The sequence below is a fragment of the Alexandromys fortis genome, unplaced genomic scaffold (assembly GCF_014885135.2).
Source record: "Alexandromys fortis isolate MF-2015 unplaced genomic scaffold, M_Fortis_MF-2015_v1.1 scaffold_1, whole genome shotgun sequence".
NCBI lineage: Eukaryota > Metazoa > Chordata > Mammalia > Rodentia > Cricetidae > Alexandromys > Alexandromys fortis.
This window is the reverse complement of record NW_026067927.1, coordinates 29,094,426-29,115,851: the sequence shown is the minus strand read 5'-3', so window position 1 is coordinate 29,115,851 and position 21,426 is coordinate 29,094,426. Positions and strand designations below refer to the sequence as shown.

At 52.4% G+C, this 21,426-nt stretch overlaps 1 protein-coding gene across 1 annotated transcript; it reads left to right on the top strand.

Moving 5' to 3' along the window:
• The first annotated feature begins 11,898 nt into the window (after nucleotides 1-11,898).
• On the top strand, nucleotides 11,899-21,167 carry Ninj1 (ninjurin 1). Its single transcript, XM_050144294.1, has 4 exons — nucleotides 11,899-12,063; nucleotides 18,491-18,719; nucleotides 19,805-19,968; nucleotides 20,508-21,167. The coding sequence occupies exons 1-3, from the start codon at nucleotides 11,989-11,991 to the stop codon at nucleotides 19,957-19,959; spliced, it is 459 nt and encodes a 152-aa protein (XP_050000251.1). The 5' UTR covers nucleotides 11,899-11,988; the 3' UTR covers nucleotides 19,960-19,968; nucleotides 20,508-21,167.
• Nucleotides 21,168-21,426: the final 259 nt, after the last annotated feature.

Below are 21,426 nucleotides of genomic sequence, written 5' to 3'. Positions count from 1 at the left end.
GAAGGGCTTTCTGTGTCAGCTGAGAGTGGGCATCTGGTTCCCAGTTGTGACCGCAGTCACGCTCTGCTTGTGTTTCTATGAGCTTCTGTTAGCCACTGTGGAAAAAACATGTCTAGGATGCTGTGGTCCAGGAAGCAGGAGGAGCCACCTGAAGAACGCAGCCAAATGAACAAGCACCATGGGGCCCGCTGCACCAAGATCAGTGCCGTTCTGGCCAAGCCACAGGGCAAGAGTCAGACATAAACATTGCTGAGGACGCCTCCCAGGCCCAGGTGCTGGTTACTGAATGAGGACATCTGTTATTCCTGGGCAGGAGTAGTCTTCCTCCCTCATTCACTTTTGTTTTCTAAATATAAATCAAGCTCTGGGGAAGTTTATAAAGAAGAGAAGGTGGGCGGTTGAGGAGAAACAGCTCAAGTGGATGAAGCACTTGACTCACAAGTATCAGGATCTGAGTTTTGATCCCCAGGACCCATGTAAAGTCGGTGGGCTGTAGCTCACATCTAGGATCCTAGTGCTCCTATGGCAAGACGGAAGGCAGAGGTGAGAATCCCAGGAAGGTCAAGAGCCAGCTAGTCTAATTGTATGCAGCTATACACATGCAACAGACGGCATCGCAAGTGAGTTAGATGGTGAGGACCAAGTAACACCCAAAGCTTTTCTCATACCTCCACTAATGCTCTATGGTATACATAAGCCCTCTGAACACACACACAAACACACACACACATTATACACATATATACAAATAGAAAGACAGAAAACTTGGCTAGGTTTGGTGGCAAGAGACTGAGGTAGGAGGATGGTGAGTTTGAGGCCAACCTAGGCTACATAATGAGATCCCATCTGAAAAAAATATAGATGGATAAATAGTTGATTGATGGGTAGATGATAGATGGATAGAATATATAGATAGATAATACATAGACAGAGATGATAGATAGATGATAGATAGGTAGATAGATAGATAAATAGATGATTGATACATGATGGATTAATAGATGGAATAGATGGATGGATAGATAGATGATAGATAGATAGATAGATAGATAGATAGATAGATAGATGACGGATTGATGATAGACAGAGAGATAGATGCTAGGTAGATTTATATATATATATAGACAGACAGATAGATGGATGACATTGAAAACAAACCCTTGTCCTATCCATTCTCAGTCTCCCACACACATTTGTAATGCAGCAGTAACCACAGGAGTTTGGATAGCCTGTCTTTTCCCTGGAGTCTTCTGTAAACAGTCATCTACACGGCTGCCTGTTCTCAATGGCCAGCATTTACAGTAACTGTCACATTCCACCAGGAGAATATAATATATAATTGAGTCTTCTTTAGTCACTCCCACTCTTGAGAACCTAAATTATTCCCTGGTTGTTATGCCTAAGGCTACTTTGAGGGCAGAAGTTAAACTCTACAAAAGCAGAGAGAAGAGCCCAGATCTGGGGAGAGGCTTATCACAAACCTCTATTTGTACTGAAGAAAAAGAAATTCTGAACCAGCTAAGCCTTTAAGTTTTCAGTCTCTGTTTCTAAGAATTAGACAACTTATTCATCTCTCGGGACACTGTATCAGGACACATGCTGTATCAGGACACACACTGTATTAGGACACACACTCTATCGGGACACACACTCTATCAGGACCTGTATCATTACATAGATGCTATAAAATCCCTACAGATAGACTATGGTTTGGCTGTGGTTGGGGTGTGTTTCTGGGTTGCATGTGCTGAAATCTACTTGTCAATGTGTGGTACTATTAAGGGTGGAAAGAGCCTGGGGACATGGCTCAGCTGGTGAAGTTGGTAAAGTACTTGCCTTGTGAGAACCAGGATCTGAGTTTGGTCCCCAGAGTCCAAGTAAAAAAGCCATTGGTGGTGGTATGGATTGAAGAGGCAGAGACAGGTGGATCCCTGGCTCAATATCAGCCAGCCTAGCCTACTCCGCATGGTCCAGGGATGGGGGGGTGTGTGTGAAATGTGTCTCAAAATAACAAAAATAATAATAACATCAAAAATAAATGTAGAGAGCTCCTGAGAAATAACACATGAATTTGACCTCCGGCCTCCATAAGCATGTGCACACATATGTGTACCTGCACATACATACATCCATGTAAATATGTACACAGAGGGTGGAAACTCAATCCAACCCTAGTGGCTAGGGGCATGGCCTTTGAGAACTGATCATTCCGAAAGCTCATCAGAGTGGAGTCCCCCTCCCCCACCAAATAATCTCAGTAGTTTCTAAGAAGAAGGACAGAAGATAGAATACACACATGCACGCACGCATGCATGCACACACATACACACGTGCGTGTGCGCCACACACACACACACACACACACACACACACACACCTGATTCCTTCCTCTACTGGGATGTCCTGGCCACCTCAGAACTCTACTAGTAAGAAAGCCACCACCAGAGGCATCCCTATGACTCTGAGCCAGAACCCTGAACCCCACTTCTGAACCCCATTTCTCCCCAGCTTTCCAAGTCTGTTGCGTTGTTACCAATAGATGGCATCAAAGGAGATGTCATTCTTTTTGGATGTACTCAGAGGAACAATAAATGCAGAAGAAATAACACAGGCCAAGTTGGACACCTAGGGAAGCTGACACTATTAGGGACTCAGACGTCACATCCAGAGTGTGAGACACCCGCTCTCAGTTTAGAGAGAGGAGAGGTAACCTAAGGGCCAGACCTAAGTGATTTGTGTCATGCGGAATCACTGAAGCATAGTGTCGCAGCAGAGATGTGACCTGGGCCTCTGTTGCTTTCCCCTCCCCGTCTCTTATGTGTTTCCTCTACTCCCCCCTCCCCTCCTATCTCTGCACCCTGCCCGATATCAGCAGATGCTATTCTGGAGTCTCCTGCCCAGGGCCAAGTATCTCACGAGTGACCCCAGACAAGATGTTTAGCCTGAAGAAGGAACTGGAGACCTGCCCCTATCCAGGGCAGGCGAGTCCAGCCCTGCTGGTTCTCTGTGAAAGGCTATTTCTGTCCTCCCTGTACTCACATGGAGACATGCCATCCCTGTCCATAAATGCCCCTTTGTGCTAGAAGGTTCTTATCCACTCAGGAGATGCCCAGCAACAGGCCTGCTGGGCCAGGCTCTCTGCCAGCCGACGCCATCTGAGCCCAGGACAGGAAACGTGGTCTTTGGGAAGCCGCCCAGAGGCAGCGGGCTCTGAGGAGCGAGACAACACCCACAGGCTGGATGTGTATCACACTCAGGCCTGCTCTGTACCCTTCTGAGTTGCAGGGGTACACCTGGCCTCCCCTCTGGGAGCTCTTTCTTAAGGCCTGAGGCCCCAAAGCCTCTGTATTCATGTCTGAGCTTATCAACTCCCAAGTCTTCTATTAGCCTTGGGGTGAGGGAAAGAAATGAGACAGGGACCACTAAGCTATGAGCATTCAGATAACAGTGAGCAGCCCAGTTGTGATACCAAGGTTATAGGGCAAAGGGCACACTGAAGATCAAGCTCCCTGCCCTTCACCTGGCAGTCATGTTCTCAATCCATACAGTATCCTAGGATGGCTCCCCCAACCCATGACATAGCAGTCACGGCCTGTTGACTAAACTGCATGTCCCATCAGCCTGAGCCTTAACAGCGTCCCAGACCTGTCCCAGTTACACCAACTTATATTCAAGGGTGCCAGCCAACCTGTGTAGCTTAGGATGGGTGCCTCTCCTTAGGTTCTCTCCTTCTCAAGTCAAACACAGTAAGGTAACCAATGACGGCACTTTCATGGCTATTCATCTCGAACAGGCCACACCCATGAATCCTGACTGTCCACCACGGAGGGACACCTGCTTCCTCTAAAGCATCAGACATGGACAGTCTGCTTCATGGAGCACAGCCCTGCCTGCCGTGGTAGACCCAGAGAAAGCCCTTCCCCGACTGAGCCCCGGGCCTGCCTCCACTTTGGGACTGCTAAGGCGCTGCACTTGCTCAAAGTGGTTACCCCAACCTGGACTGAGTATGACTGCTGGGCTGGGCCTGTGTGCAGTCCCCACCCCTGGTGGTGGTGGGGTTGCCTGCTTCTGATGTACGGCTGAGCTTAAAAACCACAGACCAAATCAAAGGCAGGTTAAGAAAGACATGCCCTGCAGGAAAAGGGCTGATGGTGTTCCCATGCACAGGGCACACTGCTGATCTTGTCAACTGATCTTGTCCTTGCCACAGCACAGGGGCAGAGGGTGGCAGTAGGTGTCCACAGCCTTGGATCAAAGCCCTGTCTTACTGGGGGTTCTGTGGGAGCACAAACTGGACACTCTCAGGGCTGAGGTGGGTATCAGGCCATCGGGGGAGGCAGAAAGAACTGTGAGGTGGATCCAAGCAACTGAATATGGCAGGCAAGGCATGCCCAGAATAGGCCAAAGAAACTGATCTCAGTCTCAGTAGCAAGTCTCAGTTTCCCCCTTGTATACGCACAACCATCCCAAGCAAAGAGCTTCGCCTAAATCTGACCTTGTGTCCATCCTAACCCCTCCATGATGAGGCCTGGACCTCTCACCTCTCATTCATTTCTCAGTGGGAAGTAGTTTCAGCTTTTTGTGGGGAAAGCCAATTATAGTATAGACACTCCGCAGCTGCAGTCAGGCAAGAAGGTATCCCTTCGTCCTCCTGCATCTCATCTGTGGAAGGGGTCTCAGTGATACGGGGTTGATGGGAAAATAGGTGTTTTGAGTCCTGAAGGACTTGAGTTTGGGGGAGGACCATGCGCAGAGAGGCAAGCCCAGGTACCCAGGCTTCTCTGGGAATGTTTTTGGGACAGCCAGCCAAGGGCTTCCTCTTGGTGTCTGACATAGTTCCTGTGAGTCCCTGAGCACTTCGACCATGTTTACTAGTGAGACACTACCTCCTCATGGCCCAGTCTGGCCAGCTCCCAGGCAGGCTGAGTCCAATAGCTAATGCCCAGCTCAATCTGCATCTTCAGGAGAGAAGCAGGAGGTACAGGGAGAGACGGCCTGCCTGCAGAGATCCTTTGCCAAGCCACAGGCCACCTACCCACCTATCACTCCCACACTCTGACCAGTGGCTTGGTGACCCGAGCGCAGTCCATGTCAGGGCCAAGAATAAAGAGCCTAGGGGACAGCCCCTGTCATTAGTGGTTTGCTAATCACAGCCTGGGCCAAGGGACACCTGGCGCCGTGCCTTGGGGCTGGATGGAGGATGTAGCCAAGCCATGCCCTAGGCAGATACCAGACGGTGGAGAGTCAACATCTGAGCTCTCAGGTGCCTTCCCTTCCAGGCTGTGGCCAGACGCTGGTCAGGATGGGGCACACAACACTTGCACAAACACACAGTTACAGTGTTTTCAGGCCCATACCCAGGTGCAGGGAGGTCCCCAGGGAACAGGTGCATGGCCATCAGGTGACAGCCAGACATTGCGGACTGGACAGGAGCCCAATGGCACTCAGGTTTAAAGGTCTCAAAGGAACAAAAGAAAGAGCAGAACAGAGGCAGGGTGTATTCAGAGGCATGGGAAGGTTTTCCCAGCAAGCCTTCAGAGGGTTTTGACTTGCCTTTCTGTTTTGTTCTGTTTGCTTTTTTTATACAAGATCTCATATATCCCAGACTGGCCTTTATAATCCTCCTGCCTACACCTTCCAGGTACCGGAATTACAGGCATGCACTACTGATTTTAACAATGCTAGGGTCGGCCTGGAGGGATGGCTCAGCCGTTAAAGGCTATGCTCACAACCAAAAACATAACAATCCTAGGGTCCGAACCTAAGGCCTCATGCATGTATGTTAAGGAAGGACTCTACCATCTCCTGCTAGCTTTTAGATTTTAAGACTATAGCTGAGTTCAGCCAATGAGTGTCAAAAGAAGACTAAATTACAGCACCTTCAAAACAAGAAAATGTGTTCCCTACAGTAAGAAGCTAGGGAGGGGAAGCTGGGAGGAACCTGTGCTCCGAGTTTTGAGAACGCAGGCGGCTGCCTTCTTTTTTGTTTGCTTGTTTGGGGTTTTGTCTTTTGTTTTCTTTTGTTTTTAGAGACAGGACTTCTCTGTGTAGCCTTGGCTGTCCTGGAACTCACTGTGTAGAACAGGCTGGCCTCAAACTGCCTGATCTGCCTGCCTCTGCCTCCTAAGTGCTGGGATTAAAGTGTGTGCCTCACTGCTTGTAGTGATATTTTGTTTGCGGTTTAACAAATAAAGCTTGCCTGAAGATCTGAGTGCAGAGTTAAGCCACTAGAGGCCAGGCAGTGATGGCACACAACTTTAATCCCAGTATTTGGAAGTCACATGCCTTTAATCCCAGCACTAGGGAGGTGGAGACAGGAGTGATATGGCTGGTGAAAAGATATATAAGCTAAAGGCAGTCTGAGGTCTGGTGAAGACTGACGCAGTCGGGAAATGCAGCATGAGGACAGGATCACCCCTTCGGCCTGAGCACTGGTAGAGGTAAAAGAACTCTCTAGTGGCTGGCTGCTCTGCTTCTCTGATTTTCAGTATTAGCCCCTATATCTGACTCTCGGTTTTTATTATTAATACCAATTAGGATTTGTGCTAGAACCGCCAGGCGCTGCTTCTATCTTTGGCTCTGCTATCCAAGGCTTCCAGGCCCAAGATAGCCTCAAGGTCCAATGTGGCTGCTATTACAGTCATTTCCCAGACAGCAGGAAGGAAGCTAAACTCAGGAGTGTGGGGCTGAGGACTGAACACAGTATTTCATCCAGGTACCTGCGGCACGTGGTAAGAGGGAAGGGCTCAGCTTTCCTGCAAAGGCCTCTGTGGCACAGTGCAGTGACTTGTAAGGCCTGTGGGGGACACACCCATCTCCCCCAAAGCTAGCATGGTTAGATCTTGGCCTCTGGCCTCCCTATTTCCACACGGAAATGTCACCTTGCATTTGCTCACTGTGAAAATGCCTGTCCCTATCTTCAGCCTTCTAAGGCCTCAGGTACCAGCAACCTTTATGTTGAGACGGGATTTATCACCCACCTAGAGCTCACCAGGTAGGCTAGGCTGACAGGCTACCTAGTGAGCCCCAGGAATCTGTCTGTCACCACATCTCCGCTTTGGGGATTACACATCTCTAGTGCTGGGATTACAAACCAACTGTGCCCAGCTTTTTAAATGTGCATTCTGAGCCAGGCAGTGGTGACGCACACCTTTAATCTCAGCACTTGGGAGGCAGAGGCAGGTACTCTACAGAGTTCCAAACCAAAAAAAGTAGATTCTGGGGGTTGAACTCAGGTTCTCATGTTGGCAAGGAGAGCATTTTACTGACTGAACCATCACCCCAGCCCTGAGGCCCCTTTTTCAGCTAGGAGGATAGAGCTGCTTGCTGGAAGTAGCACCACTGGGAAAGTTGAACAGAAAACCTTCAGATGGCCTCTTCAGAGCTGTTCTGCTTTGTAGACTAGGATGCAACCCCAAATCCCACCGTTCAGAGTGGGGGTGGCTGAACTGGACTCAACACGAACCCTCCTGCTTCTATCAGCCCTGAATGACACATGGGAGTCTCCCAGCACTAGGGATGTAGCCTGAGACAATGGCCATGAGAGTCTCCCAGCACTAGGGATGTAGCCTGAGACACTGGCCATGAGAGTCTCCCAGCACTAGGGATGTAGCCTGAGACACTGGCCTTGAGCTACTTGGCAAAGACTCAGTGCCCTTGTGCAAACAAATACAGACATGCTTCTGTGTGGGGCTTGTGTGTCCACAGAGCTCAGCCACACTATCTACGGTCCCTTTCCTGTTCAGATTCTCTCCTGAGGACACTCGCAATGGTCACTTTCAGAGGGACCATCAGCTCAGGGCCAGCATCTAGGAGATGGCTCCGTTCTCTCAGGCCACTGTTCTTGTCCACTCAGGCTTCGAAAACATATGGGGAGCAGGGACACAGCGGGTGCTGTCCCTTTAAGACACATCCTGGGTCAGATCCAGCAGAGGAAAGTATGGTAAACATCCCTGAGCCCAGAGGGAAAGGCAACATGTCCTAGGCAAGAACGGATCACACAACGGACATGGGAATCCCTCTGCGGACTTACTTAAAAGGGCAGCCGGCTAACACGTCTTAGCCTTTACTCTGTCCCACTGACGAATGGGGAAACTGAGGCTGGGGGAGAAGAAGCACTGCCCAAGGCTGTGGGTGGAACACCGAGTGATTGCACAGAGTGCGAATGGATGCTGGATTGCTCCATCATAGTCCTCCTGTATTCCTCTGAAACAGGAGTAGGGCCGCTCAGCTGGAGTTGCCCAGGGGCTCTAAGGACAGAATAGGTTCCAGTGGTGCCTGGGGCGCTTGCCTGCCTGTCTACCACCAGCAGCCTGACAGACACATACCCCGCCCACCCTGCCTCCTGGAGCCCTACAAGTTTAGGAAGCGGCTGGTCCCACACACGGACTAGAGATGTCTGCTCATAGCCGGTGTCCACACCATAGATTTGGCTTTCCAGGAGGGCTGGCAATATAGTTCAATGGCGGAGTACTTGCCTAACACGCGCAAGGCTGCAGGTTTGATCCAGGGTGTGCTATAGGTAGTGTGACTCCCTTGCCTCCCAGGGTAGGTGCCTGTAGTATGAATTCTAATTGGTCTTAATAATAAAAACCCAGAGCCAGATATTAGGAGGTGAAAGTGGAAAGATCAGAGAAGCAGAGTAGCCAGTCACTAGTTCTTACCTCTTACGAAATCCTCAGAACGGGGGTAGGGGGCAAGATCCTGTCTCTACAAATCCTCAGACCGGATGCGTTGAACTCCTGTCTCCTCCCACTTTATATTCCTCTCTCCACCCAGCCATATCTCTTCCTGTTTCTACCTCCCTAGTGCTGGGATTAAATGTGTATGACTCCCAAGTACTGGGTGGGATTAAAGGTGTAACCCCCCCCCCCACACACACACACACTGCCTGACTCTGCTTCCCTTTTAGACTAGATCAATTTCACATAGTCCAGGGTGGCCTTGAACTCAGAGATCTGTCTGCTTCTGTCTCCTGAGTGCTGGGATTTAAAGGCACGTGACATCACTGCCCAGCTTCTATAATTAATTAGTGGCTAGCTCTGCCCTCTAATCTTCAGGCAAGCTTTACAGCACAAACAAAATATCACCACAGGCACCTGTGGTGTTGACCTCCAGGACTCCCAAATGGGCAAAGCATTGAGGAGGGAACATTTGGGAGAGCCAGAAGCCAAGCAATCAGTCTCAGTCATGGAACCAGAGAGTGCCACGTTAGAATTTGGCCCCTTGCTGTCCCGAGTCTCTGCCCTTAGCCCCCTGTGACCTCAGGTGACACAGAGGTGCACAGCAGGGCCTGAAGCTGCTGGTTAGTGGAAAATCCCATTTTTAGATAAACACTTTAGGCTGATTCGCACTCTCTGTGCCTTCGGCTTCCCTTCTAAAACTAACCTGAGAGCTGAGCATTCGGGAGCAGCTACTGGTCTCCAATGCCCTTGGGAAGACCACCTGTCCCGCTAGGAAATATTCGCTGAGGAGGGGGACTGGGCAGACAGGCCATTTGCGCCTCCAGGAGCTCCAAGTACGGCCTACTGGCCTGAGAGCTCTTGACTGGACCTTTCCCAGGTGTGGAGGAGTTGTGCCTACTTCCCAGGGCTGTTCTTGTGTGAGGGCAGACACACGTGTGTGAAGAGGCCAGGAGACAAGCTTGGGTGTCTGTCATTCCTTAGGCCCTGTGCACTTTTGTTGGAGACAGCGTCTCTCATTGGCCTGGAAATCCATCAAGAAGGTTAGGTTAGCTAGCCATGAGCTCCAGGGATACACCTGTTTCTCTGCTCCTATCTTGCCATCACTAGAATTACAAGCACACACCAGAGTGCCAGGTACTTTAGGTGGATTCTGGAGATCAAAATCAGGTCCTCACACCCAAAGTAATCACCTCCCCAACTGAGTTGTCTCTGCATCCTTGTATGTATGTATGTGTAAAGTTGTGCTGGGCATGGTGGCTCATTCTTTTAAGGCCAGCACTCGGGAGACAGGTGGATCTCTATGAGTTTGATGACAATCTGATGTACATAGTAAGTTCCAGGATTGACAGAGCTACATAGTAAGTAAATAGTTAAATAATTGCTATTTGTTAAATAAATAAATAAATTACACATCAATGCATGTCCAAAAGAAGGTGTTGGACCCCATAAAGTTGGAATTGTAGGTGCTTGTGAGTCATCTGATTGGTGCTGGAAACCACACTCATCCTCCACAAGAACAACAAGGGTTCGTAACTGCCGAGCCATAGATCTAGCTCCTCAGCCCTTAGTCCTGTTCTTAAGAAGTAATGGCGCCAGCTTCACAAAGCGCTGTCCTCTGTATCTCTTACTTGGTGTCTGACTGTCCACCTACTCCTTAGGGTAGGTTTCCACTATGCCTGCAACAGGACCTGGCATACTGGTAACCTCAGACACCATTTCTTTCTTTCTTCTTCTTAAATAATTTTTATTTTATTTCATGTGGATGGCCTGCATGTATGTCTGTGCATCACATGTGTGCCAGAAGAGAATGTTGGATCCCTTGGAACAGGAGCTAGAAATGGCTGTGGGTGCTGGGCATCAAACTCTTGTCCTCTGGAAGAGCAGTCAGTGTGCTTAACTACTGACCCATCTCTTCAACACAAACACCATTTCTTTTTATATTTTAGTTTTTCTTTTTCAGTTTTTCGAGACAGGGTTTCTCTATGTAGCCCTGGCTGTCCTGGAACTCTGTAGACCAGGCTGGTCTCAAACTCAACAGTGATCTGCCTGCCCCCGCTGCTGGGATAAAAGGCCTGCACCCACCACCACGGGCCAGGCACCTTTCTAATCCTCATCTTCCTCCTGGTGGTGTTGGTTGGTGTGGCGGTGGTGGTGGTGTGTGTGTTGGGGGTGGGGGTAGGACGACAACAATGACAAACAGGATTACTTGGCCTTGAGCAAACGCCAGCCTTACACTACAACACAAGCTGGAAAGAAGCTGCATAGAGAGAGAATGAGCCTCTTGGCCACAGAATGCCAGTTCTGGGCCCAACTAATCTTTCTAATCGGTCCACGGTCTGCTGACTCCTTCTAGGACGCTAGGGAAGGGAGGTATCAGCAAACACCAGGAGAGAACGCAAAGTGGGGCCCGAGAGCGAGGTCAAAGTCAGGAGGAAGAAGAAACAGCAGCAGGCCAATACCCTCAATTCCCTCACCGGGTGGTTCCTTGGAAGACAACGTTCTCTCACCTCCATGTTCCACCTGGCTTCTAGGCTAGGGGAACTCTCAGGACATGCTACTGGGACACAAGGATCCACTGAGCCAAAGCCTGCAGAAGTCAAACAGCTCCTTCTACCCTTTGAGTACACAGTGCCAGGTCCAGGCAGGACCATGATGCCAGCTCCCCCGCACACTAACGCTGGTACATTACCGGTCCTCTCTGCTTCCCTCGGGCTTCTAGAATGCGCAGGAGGCCCTCATTCATATCTCCATGTTCCAGGCAAAAAAGCTGAGGTCCCTAAAGTGGAAAGCCACGTGCCAAGGTGTCCCAGAGTGACTGTTGACACCCTTTTCCTGGGTTGAGTACTTGGCAAATACTGGGACTTTACAGCCTCAGGGTGCGCCCTGCCCAGGGGAAAACCTCACCAGGGGGCAGCAACGGGCACACCCTTGGCCTCACTTTTTAAAGATTAAGTGCTCACATTCAAAGCTCGGAGAGGGGCCTGCTTGATCAGCTACGTTGAGACGGGGTTCCTGGGGACTCTCCGATGCCATCGCGAGGACAGGCGCCGGGCTACCTGTCCCAGACATCCATGAGGAGCCTGAGAATTGCGGGCATCAAAACGCGAGCGAGGTTATCCTGGACCAACGCGATTCCAGCATCCGGCCTCTAGGCCTGGGCCCGCCCCGAGTGGAGGCGGAGTCTGGGGGCGGCCGCACGCGGGGGGCGTGTCGGGACCGGCCGGGGGCGGGCGCACAACCGCAGCCCGCGGCAGAGGCGCGGGCGCGCTTAGGCCGAGTGCTGGGCGGCCCGGGCGGCCGCACCATGGAGCCGGGCACCGAGGAGTACGAGCTCAACGGCGACCTGCGCCCGGGCTCCCCCGGCTCCCCCGACGCCTCGGTAAGACCCCAGCACCCCCTGCCCCGGCCGCTGTGTGACCTTGGCTGGCGCCGCCCTCTCTGGGCCCGGCTCAGCAGCGGGCACCTGTGGGTGACGGGCCCGGTGCGCGCCGGCGTCCTCACTGCGGGGTGGTGGTGGTGGCCGCTGCCCCCGGGCAAAGTCGTGCTTAATCTGACCGGAGCACAAATGGTGGGGTCTGGGGCCAGCACAGCAGGTGGGCAGAGGCGTCAGGAGGTCTAGCGTGCTGCGGTTGCCGTGCGGTGCCGGGCCGTGCCGCGCTGTGCAGAACCCCACGTCTGACTGGCCACACTCCTCGGGTGGAGGAGGCTGGCATCCCGCTCTCCCGGACTTTCCTTTCCTCCCACACCGCCCTCCAACTTCCAGTGCCTGGGAGCTGTCTCCTCCTGCGTGCCCTGGGGTGGGCGGGAGAAGGAGTCACCGCCTCCTGGTTGGAAGCCAGCACCAGGCAGACAGCTACGTCACCACATGGTGACCACACGGTTGCGTGCAGCAGTGGTAGGGGAAACCCGAGGCTGTGCCCTGCTGCGGTCACCTGCCTATGAAAAACAGAACGTCACCCTCTCAGCCTTCAGGGTGTCCACTCTAGGACTGAAAGGACCTGCCCAGAGTTTGTTCTGCCGAGGCTACAGCAGTGGTCGGATGCCCCATGTTGAGGGAATCGTCCTTCCTCACCCCTCACCTCATAGTCTACCTCCAGGGCAGAGCCTGAGCATGCCAGGGCCCAGCCTTCACTAGTATCACCCCGCATGGCCCTCTGGCCCTCTGTGACTTGTTGACTTTGGACATTACTTCTTTTTCCAACACCCCACCCTGGGGTGGGGGTGGGGAATTGCACCAGGCTGGGATTTTCCACAATTCCCCGTGGGGCAAAATAGACTGGAACAGGGACCTTCTGCCCCAGTTCAGACTCATACTGTGGGAACAGTGTTGTTCAGGGAAGAGGAACCAGAGGAGCAAGATGTGGAAGCCTAGCCGTCTGTCCCTGGATGAGAGGAGAAAATGGGACTAGAAGAGCCTTGGGACTCGTTCAGGTGTGACAGCTGAGACCTGCGAGCACTCTGGGAGCAGTGGGACAAGGGACACCTGGCTGTTCTGGAGAGGGTCCTCAATCTCTCTGGGCTTTTTTAAAAAAAAAAAAAAAAAACATCATCTAACCAGAAGAACCAATGGTATCTCTCTGCCTTTAAGGCCAGGGGATGCAGATCTGGAGCGGGTAGGACAGGTGGTTTAGAAGCTGGTCTGAAGGGAACCCTGCCTGTCCCAGCCCCGGGCCTTGCTGTGCCTTCCCTTCAGCGCTATGTCTGTTGAACTCTGCAGACAGCTGGATGAAGTGTGCCTCCTAAGGGAAGTCTGGGCTTATACACAGGAGAGATGGGTTAGGTGCTTGGGAGTCCCTGTCTTGGCTCTGGGAAAGAGATAGAGATAGATAGATAGATAGATAGATAGATAGATAGATAGATAGATAGATAGATAGACAGACAGACAGACAGACAGACAGATACCCCCATCCCCCACTGCTTCATTGAAGAGCACAGGTAGGGGAATAAAACTACTGCCTGACAGGGGGTTGGTGGGGAGCAACGGCCAGAGAAGGCTCCTGTGTGACGGAGTCGCCTGCATTGGCTTGCTGGAGGGACACAGATTTGGCCCTCTCGTTGAGTGGAAGAGCACCCAGGAAGAGGGATCCGTACAAGTACAAGTAGAGTCTTGAGTCTGGATTACTGAGAACATACAGGGCTGGGGGGGGGGGGGTTGTTTAGGGTCGTTGGGGACAGGATGCTTCCCTGGTGTGTGGCCAGCCTTAAAGGCTGCCCCACTCAATGCCCTGCCCCCCTTCCCAACCTCAGGACCCTACCTCCAAATATCTGGCGTGTCAGCCCTCTGTGCCTCAGTTTATCATCTATGAAATGCCGTGGTAGCAGGGCTTCTGCTAAATAAGAACTGTATGGCTGATGCAGAGGAAATGCTTGCAACAGAGTACAGCGCACAGTGGTGTTAGCTACGGAGGCATTCTCATGGTGACACCCACAGAGGCTTGGGGAGGACAGTGCTGTCCCTAGGGTGGAACCTCAAGGGAAACTCAGTTTTGCCTTTGAAAAAAGGAGCACCCTAACCTCCCAGGTGGCAGAGGCTCCCCAGAGCTGCCCTGGTGGGTCCTCTGAAGTACATCACTCAGCGTGCCCCTCCAGATGCTAGGTGCCCCAGAGCCAGGCGCCTAAAGGCCTCATTCATGTCCAGACCGAGGCAGTTGTTGTGAGTTAGCTCACTATTGCCTGGCAGCTGTGGAACAGTAAATACAGTTCAGTGCAGAAACACCATGCCCATGTGATGATGCTGGGGATAGCTTCATGTTAGACCCTGTGGTGGGGGGGGGGGTGGTGACTGAGTGGAGCTGGGCCGTAGCCCTGCAGTGCCCACCCTGCTCTCTTGCCCCTCACTGAACCCAGGCTGAGGTATCAATGGCCATATCTTAGGTCTCCAGGCCATGTCATTGTACCAATGCACACGGCCATTCCCTCTGCCTGGCCTCGGCTGCCAGAAGTTTTCTGTTTCCCTTATTTCTGCTTGCCTGGCAGATCCTGGGACAGTCGGATCTTAGCCAAGTTCTAAAGGCCACCCTAGTGGGCCTCAGGGTAACTCCTGGTCAGTTCTGAGCCACAGGAAGTGAGTAGGCTGTGGGGACCCTGCCTCCTATCCTTCCTGCTCCCTCACTGGAGTTTCCTGACCAGAATGCATATGTGGAACCAGGAAACACTTAGGCTCCCTCGACAAGGGCAGTGCAGCCTGGGGCACCGAAGTCTGGGCTTTAGATTCGGACAGGGACAGGTGGCTTCCTGCTGGATCTGGCCTAGGAGTGGGTCTGCAGCTCCTGCCCCTGTGCCACAGTAACCCCCACCATCTGCTGGTGTGTAACAGGGTCTCTGAGCAGTCCAGGGTGGGGTCATCAAGGATCTATCTAGACTTAGACCTCTGGGTCACCTAGGACATTTTGGCCTCATGGAGGGCCTGTGTAGCCTGGCCTTTCTTTTCCTTGTTTCTCTTTTTGTTCACATGCTGGTATTGCTCCTTGACTACAGTTAAGTCTGTCACCGGGGAGAACCAGGCACTGAGTAAGGGTACATCCTGGCCCTGCCATTTGATGCAGCATGCCCCAGCAGATCATGAACCTCTGAAATCATGGTATAAAATCCCCTGGATTTTCACATCTGTTTTACTGATAAACAATCACCTTGCCAGCCATTGGTGTGGCGAGATTGGGAAGGGCAGGGTGTGTATATAAGGGACAACACCCTGCTTTATGGATAAAGCTGATGGGCACAGATCCCCATCTAAGCTTTGGGGGGTCCATAGCATTCATTGTGCTATGACTAAGCCAGCCCTTAGGTGCCCACTCCCCTCCCACCTCATCCATGAGACAGGCCCTGTCAAGTGCAGCTCCCTGTATATGCTGACTACTGCACAATGTTCCTTTTTGGTGTTTAGAGGAAAACAGCCTACTTGATGTCAGTTCCTAGCTGCCTCTGAGGCTTCAGGGAACTCCTGCCAGCCCTGGGACATATTAACCAGTATATTTTCTCCCTCATCTGCCCAGGTCACTGGCACAGGCATGGCAGGGTTTTCTAGCATGCTCGGGCAACTAGTTAGGCCCGCAGGGCTCCCTGATCTGTGGTTGAGTGGCCCAGCCACCCTTGGATCCATCCTATTGTATATCCTGGGAGAGGCCATCAGCACGACTCAGGGTCAGACCCCAGATTGGGCCCCTTCCCAGCTGCATGAAGCCCCAGAGGCCTCAGAGGGTGGACACCAATGGTATGTGTGCAGGTGCAGCCCTATCCTGGCTTTGAATGTGGATCTTCCTCTCCCTGGAGGTATCCTACAAGGCCCCCAGAGACTCCCATCTCCCGATCCCCAGAGAAGAGTGGTGTGTCCCAGTACTCAGTGGCAGACAGGTTTCCCAGAGGGCATCCCCAGATGTGAAGGTGGGGAGACCTACAGAATGTGGGGGGCACAGAGCCAGGCTGTGGGAGGTGGAGTTTAACACCATGCAAAGGCCTGCTTTGCCTTCGGGCCTGTGCCTCAGCCTGAGGCCCTTATCATCTTACAGGGTGAGAGGGAAGCAGATGGCTGATGGATCATAGCCTCTGTCAGTCCCAGGGGCTGTGAGCCATCCCAGGCTATTAGGTCCACAAGCCCCGTGGCGTATGTGAGACACAGACAGGCCAGGACTGGCTGTCCTGAACTAGACACAGGGCCCCTTGAGAACTGTCCTCTTAGAGTCTCAGCTGCCAGGACTCTGAGCCCCAAAGTTCAGATTGTAGCCTGGCCCCCAACTGCTGTGTAGCTTTGGAAAGAAGCTTCCAGTGCAGAGCCTCAGTTTACCCCTTGAGTGAGAACAGCAGAGACATAGGAATTTGTGACTAAGAGTCCTGAGAGCAGAGGGGGAGGTTAGGGACATGAAACAGCTCCTTCATGTATCTGTTCCTTGTGATGATGTGATCACCAAGTATTTAAATGGTTCAGAATCAGAAGGAATTCTTCCTGCCGCCCAGCAGCCTGCAAGCTTAGCCTGCGGCTGTTATTGCATCATTCATCCATTCTCTGGAGTTGGAGTTCTCTGCTCCTCCAGCTAAGCTATCAAAAGTTCCACTTTCTGTGTTTATGTATGTATGCATACATGTGTAGGCACATTTATCTGTGTGTGCTTATGTGAAGATACGTATATGTATGTGTTATGAGGTACATGGGCTTGCACATACACGCACACACAGTACTCGAGCACATGTGCATACCTATGTATGTCCATGCATTTGTAAACTTCTACAATACATACAACTGCATATGCATGTAAAATTATACACCCATACCTATACACATACTCACACACAAGGAATGTGCCCTTGAGTAAGAATTGTTACCAAAAGGAGCTTGCTATTTGAAGGGCAGCTTACTTTGAAAGCAGGGGTTGGGATGTTCCAGCCCAGGTTCAGGCAGCAGAGCCCACCTCTTCCTCCCACCACCCACACTGCCTTCCTTCTTGAATGCATGACTTCAGAAAAAATTTCAGGCACGCACACTGTCCAAGTAGAGGCCTGCTCTCTGCCGGTGCAGTGGCATCTGCTTTGGGCTTCTCAGCCTGCAAGAAAATAGTCACCTGAGTGCAGTGAGCGCCTTCCCCACAGCACCGCCTCCATGCCCTGTATCTTTCATGAGTCTAGAAACAGGATCTTTCAGGGTGGCCCCAGGTGGCTGACTGCCAACAGCGGGTCCTGGCTACCTCTTTGAGCCTCATGCCCATCCCTGGAGGCTATGATGCGGGCCTTGATGGCTCAGGGGCACCAGCGGACAAAAGGCTGAGCCTAGGTCTGGTGAGACTTTCCTGGGTAGCTGAGAAGGGGCCCAGGGCAGCTTGAGAGAGCTGACTGGCTCAGTGGAAAGAGAAAACTAGCCACTTAAAGGTGCCTTAGAATGCAGCAAGCCAGCCAGAGAGGTGACCTGTTGGTACAGGAGAGGGACAGGTCCTACCAGGGGGATCAGGGAGGTATACTGGAAGCAGGGACATCCAGAGAGAACCTCAGAGCATGGAAGGGGAAGCCCTGTGGGTAGAGAGAGACTACAGGGTCCTTTGTGACTAGCAATGAAAGAGAGGTGGGAGGTGACCTGGGAAGTGGCCTCCAGGGAGGAACAGGGACTGAGATTAGCCATAAGAGAAGAGAGAAGGCCACCAAGGGTTGCCCACCCTGAAAGGAGCTCAGAACTCTATCTCTGCTGTTACTCTGAAAATTCAGGAGACAGACATCCTGTTCTACTGCATGCAGGTTGGTGGGGCATCTGTTGAACACCTGCTGTGTGCTCTTGGTGCCACATATCCATGAGTAGCTTTAGCTAAACTGGGTGGTGAGACCGTTCTGTAGGGGACGCTGAAGCTGGGGTTATTGTCTGTATGTGAAGCCGCACTGAGGGTAGTGAGGCTGGGCCTGGGAGGTGAGCCAAGGCAGGGTTGACCAGACCTTTGAACTCAGCCCAGGAAAGATTAGTTCAAGCCTCGGGCCAGCATGTAGGAGCCTGTCTACTCCTACCTCGTGTCTCTTCCTGATACCAGTCAGGAACGTAGACTCTGAGGAAAGGGAGGCCCAGGGTTCCCAGGGAAGGAGGACTACCTGCTCTTGCACAGGATAGAGAGGGCCATGGTATTTCTCAGCTGGAGGCCAGTGTGTGCTGAGGATGGTGTTCTGGCTTCCTTCTCTCTAGAACATTACTCCAGGGAATTTCCTTAGAGTAGTGAGCACTTGCCAAGGTTGGGGCATCAGAAGCCCTACCTGCAGGGACCTTGGTAATTCCCCGCAGCACCGGGAAGACCCAGATCCCCAAGTTGACCCTGCCCTGCTGACCGCCTTGCTCCCCACAGCCACCCCGCTGGGGTTGGAGGAACCGGCCCATCAATGTAAACCATTATGCCAACAAGAAGAGTGCTGCGGAGAGCATGCTAGACATCGCCCTGCTCATGGCCAACGCATCGCAGCTGAAAGCCGTGGTGGAACAGGGCCATGACTTTGCCTTCTTCGTGCCCCTCGTGGTCCTCATCTCCATCTCCCTCGTGCTGCAGATCGGAGTGGGCGTATTGCTCATCTTCTTGGGTAGGGTCCGTGGCTACTTGCACAGCCCCAGGGATGGGTGGGGAGATGCATAGGGGTAGGTGGGGGGTAGTGGTTTCTCCTCAGGTAGCCAGGTTTTTGGTCCAGGCTGTGGCTTCTCCCCCTCTGACCCTGTCCTTTGAAAGCAGAGTAAACTTTAGGGTTCTTGGGGTCTGGAAGATGGGATAGTGCAGGGAAGAGGGAGTGGGTTCCCTGCCATGATAGCTTCTGCCAGCTAGTCCTCCCTGCCCAGACCAGCTCAGGCCTGACTTTGCTGCCTGTGTCCAGTAACAAAGAGCAGCCAAGTTCCACAGGAGACAAAGAGACCCTTACCTAGGAAGCAGGGATGAGACTTTGGGTCAAGATGTGATAAGGGGACTCTGGTTTGGGAGGTGAAGAGGAGATGCTAGGGCATGAGGTAAAGAGGGGATGCTGGAGATAAGATGATTCTGGGCCCACAAGGTGACTTTGGACCTGGACCACTGTCTCCATGGACAGGATGCCCAAGTAAAAACCCAAAGTGTAGAGTGTAACCACTAGTTCCCAAACTTAATCACTGAATGTGCCCTCAGCAGGTGACCCACTTGCATTGGTAGGCACAGATGGATAGCAGATAGGAAAGTGCCTGGGGTTGCCAGGGTTAGAGCGGATGTCATCAGGAACAAGTAGGGTTCCAGATTTGCTTTCTGACAGTGAGACCTTGGGCTAATGAGGGGACCTTCCGGGACTCCATGGTCCATACCCGTGCAATGGGTATAGTAGCACAGCCTAGGTTAGATCGGAGGCTCCATAAACTAAGGCTCTTGAGTTCAGCACTTTTGCCTTTGAAGCAAAACCTGGCCTGGTGGCATTCAGAGTGTCGTTAGCTTAGCACATAACCTGCCGGGCTTCTTTTCCTCGTGGATAAAGTGGGGAATATAGAAGGTAAGGACATCCATGCCTAATTTTAGCAAAGCAGGCAATCTTTGAATGGGGAACAAAACACTAAATATGGCCAAGAGCCTTACACCGTCCACTCAGCACACTCCCGAGACACTTTGATCCGGTCCAGGCTTCCCTGGGCAGCATCTACTCCCTCTCGCCCACAGTCAAGTATGACCTTAACAACCCAGCCAAGCACGCCAAGCTGGACTTCCTTAACAACCTGGCCACGGGACTGGTATTCATCATCGTGGTGGTCAACATCTTCATTACGGCCTTTGGGGTCCAGAAGCCTGTAATGGACGTGGCACCCCGGCAGTAGGGCACCCAGGTGAGTTGCTACCTGTTGCTACCACCACCATGGGAGACTTGTAGGGTGTGGTGGGTTCTAGGCTGGCTGTCCCCTCATGTGGCATGGCCAGGCTGCTTACTAATCTTCTGAATGTAGTCCTTGATGCTTCCTGAGTATGTAGGTCATCTGGCCAGGAGGCTGGTACTAGGGCCTGTGGAAACTGGCCCCAGTCCTCCTGGCTCTGGAGATACTCTTCATGGTTATCTCCAGAGGTTTCAAATATTTGCTGACAGCATGATCTGCTGCTGCTGCTGACAGCTGGAGTAGTGGCTTCTGCTAGGTGGGTGACCATGGTCACCATGATAGGTTGGTCTTTCAGTCCCGACAGAGACCCAGGAATATTGTATTCACTGTGAAAGGGCTGCAGCATCTTGCCCATGGTGGATAGATCCTTACACCCAAGACCAAGTAGCCCTGATGCCCACAAGCTGGTCACTGGCATGGACTCAACACCCCGTCCAGCCTGGGGCACTGTTAGTTGGCCCTTGCAGCACTCATGCCTCTTTTCGTCTTTCCAGAGTTATCTGACCCGCAGCCCAGCTGTCCAGACCCCTGCAGCTGCCGTGCCCTCCAGGCATCTCTCCTTTTGTGCACAGCACTCCCTTAAACCACCAGAGCCCACGCTGGCCACCGCTGGACCATGGACAGGGATGGACTTCCATCCAACTGTCACTGCTGTGTGGGCAGCCACCCAAGGCATGTGGGATCTGGATGCACGGCCATGAAGATTAGAACTGGACAGCCCCACAGAAACCCATGCCTGGAGAATGGTCGCTGCCCACCCAAGGACATGCAGCAAGTCCACGATTGGGCTCGATGAGGGGCCAGCACTGGCCTCTGTCTCAGGACATTCCAGAAGGACCAGGATATGCCCCTCCCTCTGCTGATGCATCACTGTCCCTATTTCCCATGGAGCCTGCACAGGTCACTCTGGAGACTGCTGCCTCTGCTGTTTCCTAACCCCCGGACCTTGGACAGCCAACGGTATCGTCAGCTCCAGTACAAGCCTCAGTGCCTGGGCTTGGCTGCCAATCATTAAGAGGCAGCCATGCCAATGGGGGCTACAGGTCATGCTGGTACTGTCTGCCAGCAGTGACCTGGGAAGAACCCTAGCCCCCTACTCAGGGGTTTAGGCCCCACTTTTCTAATCAGGAACGACAATAAAGCTTATATGCTTCCCTGCTGGGTTCCATGTGCCACCCTCCCCTCCTGGGGCAGCACCCTCCACTCCCAGACAGCCCCTCCCTGCAGGGGCATCAGCACATTCTAGCCAGGGTCTTTATCCTCTTTGGAATACCTGATTGAACTCTCAGCCTTCCCTCTTTCTAGGGTAGGTTTTGAGACAGAAGTTGGGATCTGAGGCTCAACAGCCTTTATGCACAGAGCAGTTTCAGGAGAGGCTGGAGAGATAGCTCCATGGTAGAGTGCTTACTGCAC